We start from the raw sequence: 18,530 nt of genomic DNA, 5'->3' as shown, positions 1-18,530 counted from the left end.
GAGGCCAGCCTGGTCTACAAGAGCTAGTTCCAGGACAGGCACCAAAGCTACAGAGAAACCCTGTCTCGAAAAACCAAAAAAAAAAAAAAAAAAAGCTCATCCCATTGACACACCTGTCCAACAAGACACCTCTTAATCCTCTCCAAAACAGTCTACCAGCTGGGGACCAGACGTTCAGATACATGAGCTTATGGGAGCCATTCATATCTACACCACCACATCCCGGCCCCTGACCATCAATAGTTTATAGTCCAGCTTCAAAAGTCCCCATGGTCTTTGAGTTGCAATACTCTTTCCAAAGTCCATGTTTCTTGAGACTCAACTGTCAAATCAAAAAGCAAATATACTCCAGCACACAGTGCCACAGAATATGCATTGATATCCTTCATGGGAGGCAAGGGGACAGACATAAGGAAGCATCATCAGAACAAACTCCAGATCCTGTATCTTTGTGTCCTATGACAAAGGACTTAGATGACTCTTCCTCCCCTCCATCTTTGCTGACTGCAATATCTACTATCTCCGATTGATGCTACAGTTTTCCCTGACAGGTATCCCACAGCTCTGGCATCTCCTTACATCTTGGGGTCTCCAAGACAATCCAGGCTTCCCCTTCACAGCTTCATGAAATGACTGGTCTCTCCAGGCCTCCATGCAGGACTCCCTGCCACAAGCATGGCCTCGTTAACTGGAAGAAGATTCCGTATCCCTTTTCTGTGTCTTTCTGAACACTAACGCCAGAACCATGTGGCCCTAGATGCCAAAATCTGTTTTCTGGTGCTGGAACCTGGCCCCTCCTTGAATTATATTTGCATAAACTTTACATTGTTGATTTTCTTTGTTCCTTAAACTTTGCTTACTCTATTTACCATTTGGAGACTTAGCCGGGTGGAGTCTTGCCCTGAGACAGTGAGGTGTTCCCTTCATTCCACTTTGACTCAGTCCTTAAACTTGTGTCCCCTTGAGCACAGGGCTTGGCTCCAACAGGATATTCCCCAGTACCCTTTTGCTCCTCAAACTGTCTATACATTTTGTATTTCTCTTTACAGCTGGATCCACAGGCAGAGAGTGACACTGAGCCTGGCTTGGGCTTTTGAAACCTCAAAGTTTGAAACCACTCCCAGTGACAACCTCCAACAATCTCCTAATCCTTCCCAAAACAATCAAGCAATTTGTCCCCAGACATTTGCATATAGGAGCCTCTAGGGGCATTCTCATTCAAACACCACAAATACTATGGTGAAAAGACAGAAAATGACATGTAAACATGTATGAGTCAGTGGAAAAGGAAATATAGTACAGTGTTCTTGCCATCTTCCTTGATAAGAAACTATTAAAAATACAAATTCTGGTCAGGCATCACACACATCAATGAGAGACCAAAGGAATGATGTCTCTCCTGTCAAGACTGGTGAACCAGGAGCATGGGTAACACCCAAACAGCCACATACCCGAAAAGCCCCACACCAGCATAGATGACAATGTTCCCATAACTACATTAATGGACTTCTGTCTAGTTCTCATTCTGTTTGTATTCTCTTAACATTTTCCACAACCTTGTGTAACTGGGGCACAATTCCAGGCTTCTGGAAGAGGCATGGGGGAGAGTGGATAGGATCTCGGGGTAGTCTAACCAGGGAAAGCTAACAGCCCCAGCTGTGTAGAGTAATTCTCATGCTTGAAGTAATCACCTGCTCTCTTGGTGGACAACACTCCACAACACTGGTACACTGGGAAATAATAGGCAGTTACAGTTTATGGTAGAATGTCTTCTCAAGTGGGAAGCCAAACATAGGCAGCATATAGACGTAAATGGGGTCTCCCTCTTCTACTCACTGGACTCTGGTGAACTCAAGACTGTTAACTGTACATGATATCTTTTAGGGACAGCATACCAAAGTATTTCATCACCTGGCTCCAAAACCAAACCTACAAGACCAAAGTCTGGAAGATAGAATACTTGATAGGATTGGTGGATCCTTCAGATATTGCATTTACATTCACAGGTAGGAAGTTCTTTTGATAAGCAATGTTGTATGGGACACTGTTTAAAGTCCTCATACAAAGCTTTCACAAATGAAGTGGTATGTATGAAAGGAAACAGTTCAGGGAAAACAGTCCAAACATCATAATTATTTAAAAGCAAATTGCTACCTTCTTCATGCTAGTTGGATTGATTCCCTTAATCTTTTGGACTGCTTAATACTCTAGTACAGGTCAAGTCATTGGAATTGCTAAGTAGTGGTGCTAGCCAATTAGTCCTGGGAGGGGAAAGACAGTTAAATGTACACATACGCCTTTGTTCTTAATACCTTTGTGGGTGTATTAGTGGAGCCACAGAGCAAACAGCTGTGGTAAGAAAAGTTGCTAGCGTGGGTCTTCTTGATGGTCAACTCTTTTGACTCCAAGACAGGGATTTAGTGAAGTAATTCATCTAAACAGCTATGGATTTGTTTTGTTTTCTAGTAATGGGGGGGGGGGGAGCTTTTCATTATTTGTCATTTATATGTCATTATATGTCATTTGAGGTTTTTACATCAAAAATTTTAAGGTTTTTTTTAATGAGTGTTTTGCTGGCGTGTATGTATGTATGTATGTATGTATGTATGTATGTATGTATGTATATATGTATGTGTGTCGTGTGGATGCCTACTGTCAACAAAGTCCAGAAGAGGCTGCCAGACACTCTGGAACTGGAGTTACAAGCCTGTGAGCTGCCATGTGGGTACTGGGACTAAATGCAGGTCCTCTGAAACAGAAGCCATCTCTCCAGCCCCTTAAGATTTTAAAATATTTTTTAAAAGATCTCTGACACGGCACCATCTCAATAATCACATGGCTGAATATGCTGAACTTACTAAAATTTTGTTTTTAAAATATGGGAAGGTTCACTATAATTAAATCTTTATGTATTTTAACTACAGATTTATGGAGCAATACTTTGGCACACCTATGTGGTATGTGATGAAACTTAAAAATTATTCGTATCTAGTCAGTATATATGTTATTAATGCATGTCTAAAATACGTAATCAGATTAAGTTGATTCATGTTTCCGGCTCCTTGTTGTACTTTGAACTTCCTCCTCTAGATAGGCAAGCACACTACACACTAGGGTGGTGTGAACTCTAGAACCTGTAACTTCCGTGCAGGCTTTCGGTTTTGTCTTTTGTGTCCTTTGGACTGGCTAAGAGCGACTGCCAGGGAGAGTCCGCTAGAGGTTGGGGGCGTGGCTATGCAGAATTACAAGGGGCCGTACTGGGAGGCCTGAACCGGGTCAGTCGGACGGACAAAGCGAAGCTCCGCCCAATTCTGCTGTCGCTGACGCCTGCGCAGACCGCGCGGGTCTCCTGTGGAGCTCCGCGGTGGCTGTGAGTGCGCAGGCGCTGCGGGAGAAGGCAGTATGGCCTCGACAGGCCTTACGGGGTCTCTGGTGGCCTCCGTCTGGAGAGCAACAAGTAAGGCAATCCGCCCGGGGTCCCGAGACTCGGGGACCCTCCGGGAAAGCCGGTTTCTGACACGCAAATGCGCCGGCGCGGAAACCCGGCCGCGATGCCTTGTGACCTCAGGGGTCGAGCCTTTCCGGTGTGCTTAGCGGAGGGACCCAGGCTTTGCGGGTGGGTTGCGAGGAGCGCCTTGCACTGGGATGCAGCTGGGATAGTATGGAAAAGAAGGTCACTTCGGGGATGAGTGTCACTAATTTGTTTGCTTACATCAAGAATAATTTGTACCGGGCGGGTGGTGCATACCTTTAGTCCAGCATTAAGAACGCAGAGGCAGGAGTATCCCTGAGTTCAAGGTCAGCCTGGTCCAAATGTTCGGCAAACTAGTCAAATAGATGAGTACATATAACGAAAAGCACACGAATCCAAAACCTGTTAGAAAAGATACTTGCATGCTTTCTGTAGAAACTAACGTTTTCAAAACTGTTGCATTATTTCTCAGTATTTGCCTCAATTAGCATCCCGAAGATGCAGAATGTTAGTTTAATTGATGACTTGGCTGAGAAATTACGGAAACTGAAGACAGAATCACTGCTGTCTTAACAAGTAGCCCGAATTTTTTTATAAATAAACTTTCCAGTTTTTCCCTTCAAATACTTAATACCTGTTCGTTGTTAAAATCTTGATCTATACAATGAATATTACAGATAATGAAAGGCTAGCTCCAAACCCTTAGGTGGTAACTTTAATTCTTTAGTTTTATCCAGCATTCCACTGTTTTAAAATAATTATGTCGTGTTTGATACCAGAAATTATATATATACACATGACATGTACGTATGTAAAGTATAAAGCAAAGGGAACATTAATGAACCCATTTTCCCATTGAAATGTTTAGATGCATTTTGTATCCATTGTTTTTTTTTTCAACTACTCTTACTTCAAGATCACTCCTTACAGAAATGTGAGCTGGTATCTTTTACTTGTGTACGATACATTGTCTATTCTTACAGCTGCTTGGACAATACCAGAAACACTAGCATAGGGTACTCCACCCTCTGGAGTGTTTCCAATGCCCCAGCATGGTAAACTCCTAAAGGAAGGATGCTGTTAATTGATTCTCCTGTCAGGGTTGGGGCAAGCCAACTGCTTCCATATCCAAGGAATTGAAATTAAAGCCACAGATTGCAAAGTCGCAAATGAAACTTTGAATTCTTCTACTGCAAGAGAGCCACGGGTCACAATGAAGAAGGGCCGGCTAGGGCCTCGTTAGTGGGTGTACAGGGAAGAGGGGGTGGTTACTAAGGAGCTGGGGTGGTTCTCATTTTGATTAATATACTAGTTAGTATAATCGTTTTCTGTATATGTTCCTTATTATGCTTCTGGCTTCAATCATACATTTGCCAAAATAGACATAAAATGGTAAATAGAAGATTTTCCTTTTTTTAAAAAAAAAATCACCTTTAGGGCTCAGTTTACCTTACTTGCTTCAGAGAGGGTTGTGCATGCATCCTGGTGCTGGGGCGGGGCTTATGTTGCTAGGTGCGTCTCTTGGAGAGAAGTGTGTGTGCATAGTATGTACGGTAAGGAAATTAGGCTGCCAAGTGCACTATTAGAAGACAGTGTGCATATTTGTGCATATCGCAAACCAGATGAGTCAGAGGTTACTAAGCTATTCCGTACACTTCCCCATCTTCTTACTTTCTAGCTCTTTCAAGCTTGGAACACTGGTTATCTGTCTCTATGGAAGGGAAATAGCTGTGTAGTACTTAGGTGTGGAGGAAAGAATTTTTACTGTATTCCATTTGTCCTTTTTGAACTATGATAAATGGTCAAAAAACAAGTAGGCAAAATTAGGGTTTTTTTAAAGTAAAATATTTTTTTTCCTCCGTTAGGATCCTCCCTTCCGAGTCACTCTTTGAGGACAGTGAGTTATCAAGAGGGAAAACCTGAACCTGTGAAGCAGCCTCTTAAGAAGTCAAAGTTGCCAGTGGGTCGTTTCGATGCTCCGGAGGACTCGCACCTGGAGAGGGAGCCGCTGAAGAGTGAGTGGAGTCACCGCTGTCTGTGCTTAGCACAGCAGAGAAAAGCTAGCTCCTAGAACATGAGTGCAAGAACTGAGATGTGCTCTCGCTTGCTGTTAGCACTTTTAAAGGCTATGTCAGTGAGTTATAATCCCTTATGGACGGTCTGTGGGTGTGGTGCTTACTTCTTGAAAGGTTTCAAGTTGGTGAGATGCCAAGTGCATAAGTCCTTGCCTTATGCACATGCCTGAGGGTCAGCCAGAGCTTAGATTCCAGCACTCTTGGGTTAACAGCCATAGCAGCCCAGTGTATTTCCAGCACTGAGAAGACACAAAGAGTCCCTGGGGCGAGTCAGCTCCCCAGACTATCTGAATTGACAGTCTCTGGGCTCAAATGAGAGACCTTACTTCAGTATATAAGGTGGAGAGCAATCAGGAGAGATACCTGAAGTCAGTCTCTGACCTTTGCATGCACACACACAGAGGAACATGGATGCACACACACACACACACACACACACACAAAAGTGCACGGATGCACCCACACAAGGCCACACATACAAGCATACACATGAGTATACACACACGTGCAACCCTCACCAAAAAGGTGTTTCTAAAGCTAGAAATCTTGGCACGTGTCTGGAATACCAGTACTCTGTAAACTGACACCAGAGAATCAGGAATGTGAGGCTAGCCTGAGCAACACAGATGGTCTCAAAGAAAGGGTTTCTAAGTTTTAGTACTTTTTTAGTTATTTGAGGGGGGGGAGTGTTTGATTGTCTTATCTTATTGATTTGTTTTTACTAAACTTTCATTATTCAAAGGTAAAACATATAAGTTAGTATCTTCTGTGATCCAATAACAAACCTGCATTTGTTGATAACGTTCTGCTGCTAAGAAAATCAACTGCCGTAGCTCATCATTGATGTATAGATAAAGCCGAGGCATCAAGGTGCAGTGAAGATGCCAGGCTTAGAAAACGACAGAACACAGGACTCCATACTGGAGAGAAGACATCGCTCATTCTCTTAGCTCTAATAACCTTCCTTCATTGTTCCCTGTCATCTGTCCACTGGACACAAAGTGGCATCTGAAGGGACACTAGCCCACTCCAACGTGTGGCTCTGGCAGGCCTTCCCCTTCTCCCACATTCCCTCCGTCTTGCTAAAAACCATTGGATTACCTTCCTGAAGCAAACCCCCAAGGGCCACATTCACTCATTTGGCCACTTCCTCCTCCTGAGGCTGACTACCAGGATCCAGATATCAAAGGATGAACTCCAGCAATCAAAACCCCTTTGACTCACCTAATTAACATGCCAGTTAAAATTGCACATCTCATCCTAACGCGGGGTTTTCCTTGTGCCTTTATAAACGACTAATTTCTTATGTGTCATGTCTGTCTCCTCTCTGTCCAGAGGCAGACCTTTATCCCTCCAGGACAGATACCCCTGTCCTCTTTCCCTGGTTCCCTTTGCCCTTTCCTTGGCCCTCTATCTCCTGTCTTTGTCTCTTATTCCCTGGCCTTTGTCCCTCTGGGGCAAATAAATCTCCTTTGTGTTGAGAATTTGTTCTTGGGCTCCTGAGCCAATACTTTTCCTGTCTTTCAGAGTGTAATAGACTAAACATAATTTATCATTGTTTTTCTTCCTTCTTTAATTGTATGACTTTAATTATGCATGTCTGTATGTGTATGTCTCTTTGTGTGTGGGTCTGTGCATGTAGTCAGAACTACTGCATTCCCTGGAGTTGGAGTTAGAACATCTGGGAGTCTCCTGCATTAACGCCAGGAACCAAATTCTGGTTCTCCAGGCTGGTTCTTATTTTGATTGTGTTGGGTGACTTTTCATGGGGAGACATTTAAAAGGTCAATTCATCCCAGATAGGGCACCTGTAGGCCAAAGGAATGGTTCTGTCAAATCAGTGAGTCAGCGAGCTTATTGGGATTCCCGGCAGGAGCACAGGAAAGGGATGTATGGGTTGCTTTTTCTTATTGCACTGATACAGTCCCTGACAGAAGCCGCTAAAGGAGAGGATGGCCTGTGGTGGCTCACGGCTTGAGAAGGGTGCAGCCCTATCATGACAGGCAGTCATGGTGACAGGAACGTAAGATGACAGCCACATTGTGTCGGTTGGCAGGTGGCAGAGGCAAATGCCGGTGCTCGGCTCGCTTTCTGGTTTTCAGGATCTCAGGCATGGTATGGGGTGAACGTTCAGGGTGGATCTGTCCGTCGATCTGGAAGCTCCCTCATAGAAACACCCAGATAGGTCTCCTAGGTCACTTCCTTGCCCACATGACAGCTGAGATTAACTGTCACGTGAGGCTACTTACAGGAATATGGGCAAATCCCAATCAGGAAAGAGGTTCGTTTTGGCTTGCAGTACAGTTCTGGAGGCGAAAGTGCTAAAAGTGAAATGCTGGCATCTGGGCTTCAGCATGGCTTCCAAACCTTACCAGTTAGAGTTCAGTCCCGAACTCGGCTGTAGAAGAAGACTGGTTCCTGAATAACCGGTCCTCTCCCCTCAATGCTCACAATCCAAGCTCATACACAACACACAAACGCACATGCACACCAGCAATCAGTGTCATTAAAACAAGTTTTAAATACGGGAGTGGTGAGTGAGGGAAAGTGGGTAACTCATGGGAAGAGTGCCAGCTTACCAGGCGTGGAACCCTGGCCTCATGCTAAACCCGTAAATCTGACATGGTAGTGTGTGCCTGTAATCCCAGCACTAGGGAGGCGGACGGAAGGAGGGTAAGAAGTTGAAGGCAGGCAACCTGGGCAACATGAGGTCCTATTTCAGGAAGGGAATAAGGAAAGATATTGTCGCGAAGTGTTTGTTTATTTGTCTTGGTTTGATTTTTGTTTTATTTTTTGGGAAGAGATCTCACTCTGCAGCCCTAGCTAGGTGGCCTGAAATTCCCTTTGTAGACCAGGCTGGCCTCCAACTCACTCCTTACTCTGCCTCCCAAGAGCTGGGGTAAAAGGCGTGTGCCATCACTTATGGTTAAATTTTTTAAAATATATGTGGCTGGAGATTGTCTGGCCAGCTCTATTAAAGTGTGATTTAAAGATACATATCTGTGAGTTTTCATAAATGTTTGCAGTCATGTAAACAACATTAAGTGTAAGTTCTTATTCCTTACAGAGTTATCTTTTGCTTATTTTTAAATCAACTCCATCCCCACCTCTTCATACAACCATTGATTCATTCTCAATCCCTGTAGTTTTGCTTTTTATAGGGTTTTATGTAAATGGCAGACTCTGTAGGCTGGCATCCTTTGCTCTGTCTACTGTGGAAGAGATCTGTTTTAGGAAGATGCTTTAGCACCCATGCACGGTGCGGCTGGAAATGTAAGAGGCAGAACACAGATGGCACAGCAGACCACGGGAGTGCCAAGACTGAGCCACTGAGTGTGTAAGGCAGGGGGAGGAGGAGGAGGAGGAGGAATCAGGGAACTTCCAGGGTATACCAAACACAGAAGTCAGGAAGTACAGAGGAGAGAAGGGAAAACAGGAGGTTGTAGTCAAAGAGGAGAGAGCTCAAGAGTGAGACTAGAAGAAGCATCCAGGGGACAAGGAAGTCCAGTGGGGGTCCAAGTGAGATGAACCTCCTTATAAGGAGGTTTAGGGACTTTTTTTGTCTCCGTGTGTGATGGTCCTTGGTGTGGATGTCGATACGATGGAGGACGGGGTGGTGGGAGATGACACTATAATCTGATATTCATTGATGTGATCAGCAGTGAGAAGGGGCATCTCAATGTGTGCATACCACTGTGTGTATGTATATGCACATACATGTGCATGTATGTGCATGCATGTGTGTATGTGTTAAGGGTCTCACTGTGTGTGTGTGTAGTAAGAGTGTGTGTGTGTGTGTGTGTGTGTGTGTGTAGTGAGGGTCTTGTGTTCTAGACTAACCCAGAACTGCTGGACTCAAATATTTCTCCTGCCTTCAGTTCCTGAAAAGCTGGGACTACAATCACACCATTCCAACGAGCTCAGCATATTCTTTTTTGCTAGTACTTTCCAAGCCCTGACCCCAAATGTGAGGGTATTTGGAGATAATTAGGTTGGGATCATATGGGTGAGGGCCTCATGGTGGGAATAGTACCCTTATGAGAGAGAAACTGGAACCCTCACTGCCTCCCTCTTTTCCAAGTGACAGTTCAGAGAGAAAAGACAGTAGTCTGTAGCTCAAGAAGAGGGCCTCACTCCAACCCAGCCAAGCTCTTCCACCCCACTGAGACTTTTATTGCATAAGCCACACAGTCTGAGTGTTTTGTCTCAGCATTCCCTGCGATCACACCCAGAGAATCCCAGGAATGGGGAGCAGAGGAGCTTCCATTATAGGCTTGGGGGGTAGCCCAGAATTTCCCCAGAAAACAGAATGATGACCAGGATAGGGGAGAGTTAGGCACAACTACAGAAAAGATAAAGATTGAAGAAATATTTGGAAAGTTTCAAGGTGAATTCTGTACCTTCTTTGGTTAGTCTGCAGAGGGGCTGCAGAATTTGGGGCAATGATCATTTGAGTTTTCCAAAAATACACCATTCAAGATAGGAGGTTCGTTCTGACAGCTGGTTCTTCATCTGTTCTTTCTCTACACAAGGAGAGCAGCCTGTGGGTTTCAGTTCAGGCTCCATCCAGCTGTTCTCCCGCTGTGTGACACTCAACAACTCTGTACACTTGTAACATAGGGGCAGTGTTGTTTCCTGACTCATAGAGTTATTATGTGGACTGAGTGAGTTAAGGTGTATAGAACACTGAGAATTGAAAGCCCAGTATCAGGTTATAACAGAAGGATCATCTGACTCTCAGCATTTAACACCAACCCGGCAGTATTAGTGATACCTAACATCAAATTGACCAATTAATTAAAAATTAAAATCGTCAGAATTTGACTTGACTCACAGCGAGGACTCCTATCAGGAAAATGTAGCACATTTGTGTGTGTGTGTGTGTGTGTGTGTGTGTGCGTGCGCACATGCATGCATATGTTTGTTACTGGAGACTGAACTTGACTCGTGCTAAAGCACGCATTCTGCTACTGAGCACTGTTCTCAACCCATGAACACACAATATTAAGTCAATGATTTCACTTAACACTCGTACAACCCATCTGCTGAAGCCAAAGCCTCTGTTAAGGAGCAGTAGCGCTCACAAGTAAAACCAGTCACCTATACATACCCGTCTCTGTGCTAGACGCTTTACATACATCACCCTGTTCAGTCAGTGCTGTGAGGTAAGTATGACCACCACCTCCGATAGGCACACACCACGCATGTCATACCGGAAAGAAAATGGAGACATTGAACTTGTTTCTAAGCCTTCCAAGTTCAGTGAAGAAACACCCTGGCCTCACTGCTTCCCTCCTGTTGGGTCCAGCACCACATTTGAAACTATATTCTAGTAGTTTCTAGACCTGAAAGTGTTCCAAGAATTGGAAGTCATTAGTGTTAGTGGTGAAGTTGATTGGATTATGAAAAATGTCTTTCTCAGGTTCCGGAGGTAGAAGAGGAAGAACCATGTATATGACTCTTTTAAAGACTGGATAAGCCAGGCACTCCCAAGCAGCTTGTGCAGCCCTGTCCACAAAGCTGACCACATTGTTTTCTTCCATCTTCCGAGGCTGACCGCCTTGTTCATGTCTCCTGTCTTCCTTAGAGTTTCCAGACGATGTGAATCCAGTCACCAAAGAAAAAGGTGGACCCAGGGGCCCAGAGCCTACGCGATATGGAGACTGGGAACGGAAAGGACGCTGTATCGACTTTTAAGTGGCACATTCATGGACTGCAGAACCTTTTTCTAATGACTTCACATTGTTTTCCTTTGAGCTATCGTTGAAGTCATGTCATTTTCGTCCTGTGTTGTAAAAGACTGACGGCCTTGCGGAACAAACGCGGCTGTAGATTAGGAAGGTGGAGACCCTTTTCCTTCACACATGTCAGCTGAAGCCTGTCGGGGTGGGAGTGCCATGAGAGCTGCGTGCCTTTGCCTTGATCGGTAGCGATTTAATCAGCTGCTTATAAAATGCACATGGAAATAAATAGGGTTTTTTTGTTTGTTTTTTTTTTTTTTTTTGGTTTTTCAAGACAGGGTTTCTCTGTGGCTTTGGAGCCTATCCTGGAACTAGCTCTGTAGACCAGGCTGGTCTCGAACTCACAGAGATCCGCCTGCCTCTGCCTCCCGAGTGCTGGGATTAAAGGCGTGCGCCACCATCGCCCGGCAGAAATAAATAGTTTTAAAAGATTTTCTTTAGATTGATTATTTTATACGTGTGAGGTTTTTTTCTGCATGTAACTTTGTGCTTGGTGCTCATGAAGGCCAGAAGAGGGCACCAGACCCCCTGGAACTGGAGTTATGGGTTGTTGTGAGCTCTCACGTGTGCTCTGGAAACAACCCACCCAGGTCCTCTGCAAGAGCAGCAAGGTGCTCTAAACCTCTGTGTTTATACCTGTATGTCTGTGTATGTGTGCATGAATGCAGTTGCCATAGAAGCCGGAAGAGGGTGTCAGGTTGTCTGAAGCTATAGTCATGGGCTGTTGTGAGCCTGCTGACCTGGATACTGGGAACCAAACTCAGGTCCTCTGCAAAGTGGTACCCTGTCTTAACCACAAAGCCATCTCCCCACCCCAAGAAACTAACCTTTACATGGCTGTTGCTGTGACTCGGTGTGCGCGTCAGTTCTCGTCAACTTTACATAAACCAGAGTCATTTTGGAAGCAGGAGCCTCAGTTGAGAAAATGATTCTATCAGACTGGCCCTGTGGGCAAAGTCTGTGGAGCATTTTCTTCATTAATGACTGACGTGGGTGGGCCCAGTTACTGTGGGCAGTGCTACCATTGGGCAGGTGGGCCTGGACGGTAGGAAAAATCAAGTTGAACCAGCCATGGAGGACGAGCCACTTAACTGCTCTCCTCTGCTCAGTTCCTGATGTACTGACCCTGCTTTCCCTTCATGATGGACTCTAAACGGTAAGATGAAGCAAATTCTTTCCTCTCTGAGTTGCTTGTAGCCAGTGTTTTATTAAAGCAACAGAAACAAACTTAGGACACTAGAATAGTAGCTTTAAAAGATTTTGCATGCGTGTGTGTGTGTGCGTGTGTGTGTGTGTGTGTGTGTGTGTGTGTGTGTGTGTGTAAGAGAGAGCGTGTATGAGGGCAGATATGAGGAGTGAATTTTCTCCCTCCAGCTAGGTTCCAGAAATCAAGAAGTCAGGTGGTCAAGCTTGTGCAATAGGCCTTTGACCCAGTAAGCCACCTCACTGGCCCAATAGTGACTTTTAAAATGGGGGTTAAGAAATAACAATGAAGGCCATAGTGATCATACAGAATATTTAATTTGGAGCCGAATGACTTAAACTCAGTTCTGGCCCCACTTCTTAATGTCACTATCACCCTGAATCTGTGATTAAATGTCCCTGTACTCTGTAGCCCTTTGTGTAAACTGGGGATAATAGTGGCTTACAGGACAGTTGGGTAGATTAAATTAATGAATTCATGTGTGTAGTGTGAATTCTAATTGGGCTTAATAATAAAAACCAGGAGTCAGCTATCAAGGTGGAAGCTGATGGATAAGATAAGCAGAACAGCCAGCCCCTAGGTCTTACCTCTACCTCAGACCAAAAGGGCGATCCCGCCTCTACGAATCCTTGGACTGAATGCCATGAGCTCCTGCCTCCTCCTGCCTTCTATTGCTCTCTCTGTGTCCTAGTGCTGGGATTAAATGTGTGGGCCTCCACCGCCCTGCCAGTTTCTTCTTTAGACTGATTCAATCTCACAGAGCCCAGGGTGACCTTGAACTCCTGATCTTTCCACTTCTTTCTCCCAGATTTGGGGATTGAAGGTGTGTGCACGGTTGACTAGTGACTAGCTCCACCCTCGCATCTCCAGACAAGCTTTATTTGTCAGAAACAAACAAAATGTCGCACAACACTATGCCTCAGGATTCCCGAGAGAAACAACCACGGGGAGGGGTGTGTTAGTGTGTGCTCATGTGCGTGCCCGAGCGCGCGAAAGAGATTATGAGGAATTAGTACAGGAACAGGTCCTCTCTCCACTATGTAGATGCCTGGGATTGCTCTCGGGTCATCAAGCTTGGTTGGCAGCAAGTGCTGTTAGCCACTAGGCCATCTTGCCAGCCCTAAGACTGAGTTTGAAAACAGCCTGGGCAGTGGTTTCTTTAAAAGCCTTAAAGAGGGAAAACAAAAACTTGAACAAAAAAACAGATGATTTCTTCCAGAAGCATCCTCGTAGATGTCTGAGGGCAATTTCAGCATGCATGTCATTTTCTGTAGATCGTGACACATGTCGTTTCTTGTGTTCACTATTCTTAACCATGGATGTGTTTTTCCAAATCACCGGGCTTCCTGTGGGAATGATTAAGAAAAGCAAACTTTGAAATATTTGAATTAAAATACTTTTATGTGAATACGTTGAAGACTCATTAGTTAACAATAGTGATAATATGGGTGGGTGGAATGAAATGCGTATTAGTCAGTGAGATATAAAATTAGGGTGTAGAAAAGCAGTTGACTTCGAGAGCAGCCTCTACCCCGTGGCTAGAGCTGCGTCAGATCCTCCAGGCTCGCCAGAAGCATCTTCTGCTGAGTGTCCTCTGTTGCAGAGTTTGGGCCTTCAGCCCTCCTGACTGTGTGAGTTGCTCCAGAAGAACGGGTTTGCAGAGCCGACAGACAGTAGCATGCAGAGGGCTAACCACTGAGTGATGTGAGTTCTAAGCGCGCTATGACAGGAATATGGGGAAACCATCGGAGAGGACAGTGATGATGTGTATGAGTGCTTTGGCTGCGTGCATGATGTATATAGGTGCACCATATGCATGCTCGATGCTTGAGGAGGTCAGGATATTGGATTCCCTGAAACTGGAGTTACAGATGCTTGTGAGCTGCCAGGTAGGGCCTGAGAATTGAACCCTGGTCCTCTGCAAGATCAACAAGTGCTCTTAACTGCTGAGCCAACTCTCCAGTCAGTGGCTAAACACTTTAAACTAGGTCAAGCAACTAATTCATAGGCTAGTTAAGCTGTATTTGTTTTTTTTATCAGTTGTCATCTATAAGTTAACATTAGTTTTTTTTTTAAAAAAGATATTTTTATTTTATGTGCATAGAGTTGTCTGCTTTTGTTTGTGCGCCAAGTGCATGCAGTGCCCTTGGAGATCAGAATAGGGTGTCAGATCCCCAGGAATTGGAGTTACAAGTGATTGTGAGCAACCAACAATATTTGTTCTCTTTATTGTAGTTTCTACTAAGTAAAAATATTTTGAAAACATTCTGTAATTTAGTCAACCTCCTAAATTTAGTCAACATTTACTAAATTAACCTTCTGAAAAATATGCAAAATTATCTTGAATTGTTAGCAAAAGACCATAAAAAATCAAAATTATGTTTCTCTATACTATTTGTCACAATATGTGAACAAGAAAAGAGTTTAGACACTTCCAAAGCAAATATAAGTAAGTAAGTTTTTTTTCCTTTTATCCTAGGATTTGGGAGACAGAAGGAGGTGGGTCTCTGGGAGTTTGAAGCTGGCCTTGTCTGTGTAATGAGTTCACACACACACACACACACACACACACACACACATCTAAACATATGCATATGGTAAACAAAATCTTAAGATAATAAACCCTTGCTAATAATAACATATTTCAGGCCAGTGAAATGGCTCAGCTGGAAAAGGCACTTGCTGCCAAGTCTAATGACCTTAGTTCAATACCCTGGACCCCATGGGGAAAGGAAAGAACAATCCTGTACAATAAAGGAACTTCTGGAGGCATCACAATCTCTGACTTCAAACTCTACTACAAAACTACAGTATTGAAAACAGTGTGGTATTGGCATAAAAACAGACAGGAGGACCAATAGAACTGAATCAAAGACCCAGATGACAATCCACATGCCTACGAACACCTGATTTTTGACGAAGAAGCTAAAAATATAAAATGGAAAAAAGAAAGCATATTCAACAAATGGTTCTGGCATAACTGGATATCAACATGTAGAAGAATGAAAATAAATCCATATCTATTGCCATGCACAAAACTCAAGTTTAAATGAATCAAAGACCTCAACATAAAGCCAGCCACACTGAACCTCATAGAAGAGAAAGTGGGAAGTTCACTTGAACACATTGGCACAGGAGACCACTTCCTAAATATAACTCCAGTAGCACAAGATACTGAGAGAAACAATTGATAAATGGGACCTCCTGAAACTGAGAAGCAAAGTACATGGTCAACAAGACAAAATGACAGAATGGGAAAAGATCTTCACCAACCCCACATCAGACAGAGGGCTGATCTCCAAAATATACAAAGAGCTCAAAAAATTGGTCATCAAAAGAACAAATAATCAGATTAAAAAATGGATATAAACTTAAACAGAGAACTCTCAACAGAGGAATTTAAAATGGCTGAAAGACACTTAAGGAAATGTTCAACATCCTTAGTCATCAGAGAAATGCAAATCACACAGGTAAGAATGGCCAGGATCAAAAACACTGATGACAACTTATGCTGGAGAGGATGTGGGGTAAAGAGAACACTTCTGCATTGCTGGTGGGAATGCAAGCTGGTACAATTTCTTTGGGTGTCAGTGTGGCAAATTCTCAGAAAATTAGGAAACAACCTTCCTTAAGTCCCAGCAATACCACTTTTGGGTATATACCCAAAGGATGCTCAATTGTACCACAAGGACATGTGCTCAACTATGTTCATAGCAGCATTGTTTATCATAGCCAGAACCTGGAAACAACCTAAATGCCCCTCAGCTGAAGAATGAAGAAGGAAAATGTGGTACATTTACATAATGGAGTAATTACATAGTGGAAAAAAAATAATGACATCTTGAAATTTGCAGGCAAATGAATGGATCTAGAAAATATCATATTGAGTAAGGTGACCCAGACCCAGAAAGACAAATATCATACGTACTCACTCATAAGTGGCTCTTAGACATAAAGCAAAGAAAATCAGCCTACAATTCCAGAGAACCTAGACAACGATGAAGATCCTAAGAGAGATATACATGGATCTAATCTACATGGGAAGTAGAAAAAAGCAAGATCTCCTGAGTACATTGGGAGCATGGGAACCATAGGGGAGGGTAGAAGAGGGGAGAGGAAGGGAGGGGAGTGAAGAAAATTATATATCTCAATAAAAAAGAATTTAAAAATTAAATAAAAAAGTAAATGTTCATTGTATGAAAAGAATGGTTTGGGGCTGATGAGACGGCTCAGGGAGTAAAAGCACTTGCCATGTAAATCTGATGTCTTGAGTTCTAATCTCAGAATCTATGTAATAGTAGAGAGAGAGCTGACTGCAAAGTTGTCCTCCGACCTCTGCACATGTCATAGCACACATGTGCCTGCACACAATACTACAACTACATAATTGACTATACAATTCTACACCTAAAGAAAATTTTAAATTATTAGTTACAGGGAGAGAAAACTTTGTAATAGCACTTACTAGCAATTTATTAGCATCAAATGATATATTTTTTTTGGAAAATGTTAGCATTTAATTGGCCTCCCTGAGTGGCTTCAAGCCACCAGAACACAGGCACCTCCAACACCCTTAATCTTCTTTTTTTAAAAATTTTTATTTATTTATTTATTAAAGATTTCCGTCTCTTCCCCGCCACCGCCTCCCATTTCCCTCCCCCTCCCCCAATCAAGTCCCCCTCTCTCCTCAGCCCGAAGAGCAATCAGGGTTCCCTGACCTGTGGGAAGTCCAAGGAACCCCCACCTCCATCCAGGTCTAGTAAGTTGAGCATCCAAACTGCCTAGGCTCTTACAAAGCCAGTACGTGCAGTAGGATCAGAAACCCATTGCCATTGTTCTTGAGTTCTCAGCAGTCCTCATTGTCTGCTATGTTCAGTCACAGCTCAAAAGCCCAGAAAATATTTTTAACAAAATTATGGAAGAAAACTTTCCCAACACCCTTAATCTCTTCAGCTCTTCTGCTGAAAAATTTGGCTTTCACAATGACAGGCTGCTTAGGGAGTTTTCCCTTCCCCACAACTTTGTAGTAGCCCGATCGCACGACATCCATGATGGAAGCAACTCCTGTCTTGTTCTTGGCAGCGTTAACCCGGGTCTGCTCACTGACCAGCGTCCACACAACTCCAGTCGTGTTCTTGGCAGCGTCAACCCGGGTCTGCTCACTGACCAGCGTCCACAGTTTATCCAGGTTGACAGTGGGGCAGAAGCTTTGGTTCTTTAAGTGATAATGCCTCATCCCAACTTTCCCGAAGTAACCTGGATGATATTTGTCGAAGTTGATCCTGTGATGATGCATGCCTCCAGCCTTCCCGCGTCCTCCTGGATGCTTGCGGTGTTTACCAATGCGGCCATGGCCTTGGCTCACGTGGCCCCGGAGGTTCCGGGTCTTTCTCAGTCTGGATGGCATGGCCGTGGCAGAAAGGAAAAGCTCAAACGCTAATTTTATAAGTAGGAGTGGAATTTTCCAAGTACAAGACAAGAATGGCGTGAAAAGTCAACCACAGGTTTCTGAGAAATCTCTCCCCTTTTGCATGGCTTTACAGAGTGCATGCTATAGCAAACTTAAAAGTTAAAGAATCCTGTACTTGGGAGACACAGACGCAGGTTGCTTTCTGAGTTCGAGGCCAGCCTGGTCTACAGAGTAAGTTCCAAGTCTGTCAGTGAGGCCAGATCTCAAAACACAAACAAACCAACAACAAGAAAGTTGAAGAATCCTTATCTGGAAAGACATTGCGAGGTGGATCTATGAGGAAGAGGGGATACTAGAAACTCAAGGTTGTACACCATTTGGGCCCTAAGAGGGCGCAGTTTACCTACTATCCTTGACCATATGTCTCCCTGGGGCAACACTGGCTTAATCAATGGTGCCTTGAATTCCTGGCTCCCGCAGCAGGTCAGGTGGGAGTCATCGGGCTTTTCTTCTAATGCTCTCCCTCCCTTGTTTCCATGCAGGCTCCTGTCTTTCTGTCCCTCCCCATTATGACCTTTTCTCTTTCACAGATATTTTCTGGGAATCTCTCAAACAAGACTGTTTACAG

The 18,530-nt window shown here is 44.0% G+C and overlaps 2 protein-coding genes across 2 annotated transcripts; one reads left to right on the top strand and one right to left on the bottom strand.

The window, feature by feature from the left end:
• Nucleotides 1-3,341: 3,341 nt before the first annotated feature.
• Nucleotides 3,342-11,513, top strand: Sdhaf4 (succinate dehydrogenase complex assembly factor 4). The gene is made up of 3 exons (XM_005359878.2): nucleotides 3,342-3,457; nucleotides 5,338-5,487; nucleotides 11,135-11,513. The coding sequence occupies exons 1-3, from the start codon at nucleotides 3,403-3,405 to the stop codon at nucleotides 11,242-11,244; spliced, it is 315 nt and encodes a 104-aa protein (XP_005359935.1). The 5' UTR covers nucleotides 3,342-3,402; the 3' UTR covers nucleotides 11,245-11,513.
• A 5,492-nt stretch (nucleotides 11,514-17,005) lies between these two features.
• LOC101993164 (60S ribosomal protein L27a-like) lies at nucleotides 17,006-17,899 on the bottom strand. Its single transcript, XM_005359877.1, has 3 exons — nucleotides 17,642-17,899; nucleotides 17,429-17,587; nucleotides 17,006-17,073 (listed from the first exon to the last, which is right to left on the bottom strand). Exons 1-3 carry the CDS (start codon nucleotides 17,897-17,899, stop codon nucleotides 17,032-17,034), a joined length of 459 nt encoding a protein of 152 aa, XP_005359934.1. The 3' UTR covers nucleotides 17,006-17,031.
• Between the last annotated feature and the right edge of the window lie 631 nt (nucleotides 17,900-18,530).

This window comes from Microtus ochrogaster, linkage group LG2 (assembly GCF_000317375.1).
Source record: "Microtus ochrogaster isolate Prairie Vole_2 linkage group LG2, MicOch1.0, whole genome shotgun sequence".
Classification (NCBI taxonomy): Eukaryota; Metazoa; Chordata; class Mammalia; order Rodentia; family Cricetidae; genus Microtus; species Microtus ochrogaster.
The sequence above is the reverse complement of the archived record's forward strand: the minus strand, read 5'-3'. Positions and strand labels throughout refer to the sequence as shown.

What these genes read in the sequence shown, in the direction of transcription:
- Sdhaf4 (XM_005359878.2), top strand. Translation starts at nt 3,403, where the DNA reads ATGGCCTCGACAGGCCTTACGGGGTCTCTGGTGGCCTCCGTCTGGAGA. An exon ending in CTCCGTCTGGAGAGCAACAA is followed by an intron (nt 3,458 to 5,337) that starts GTAAGGCAATCC and finishes TTCCTCCGTTAG; the next exon opens with GATCCTCCCTTCCGAGTCAC. An exon ending in GGAGAGGGAGCCGCTGAAGA is followed by an intron (nt 5,488 to 11,134) that starts GTGAGTGGAGTC and finishes TGTCTTCCTTAG; the next exon opens with AGTTTCCAGACGATGTGAAT.
- LOC101993164 (XM_005359877.1), bottom strand. Translation starts at nt 17,899, where the DNA reads ATGCCATCCAGACTGAGAAAGACCCGGAACCTCCGGGGCCACGTGAGC. An exon ending in TGGTCAGTGAGCAGACCCGG is followed by an intron (nt 17,588 to 17,641) that starts GTTGACGCTGCC and finishes GTCAGTGAGCAG; the next exon opens with ACCCGGGTTAACGCTGCCAA. An exon ending in GAGCTGAAGAGATTAAGGGT is followed by an intron (nt 17,074 to 17,428) that starts GTTGGGAAAGTT and finishes TTTTAAAAAAAG; the next exon opens with AAGATTAAGGGTGTTGGAGG.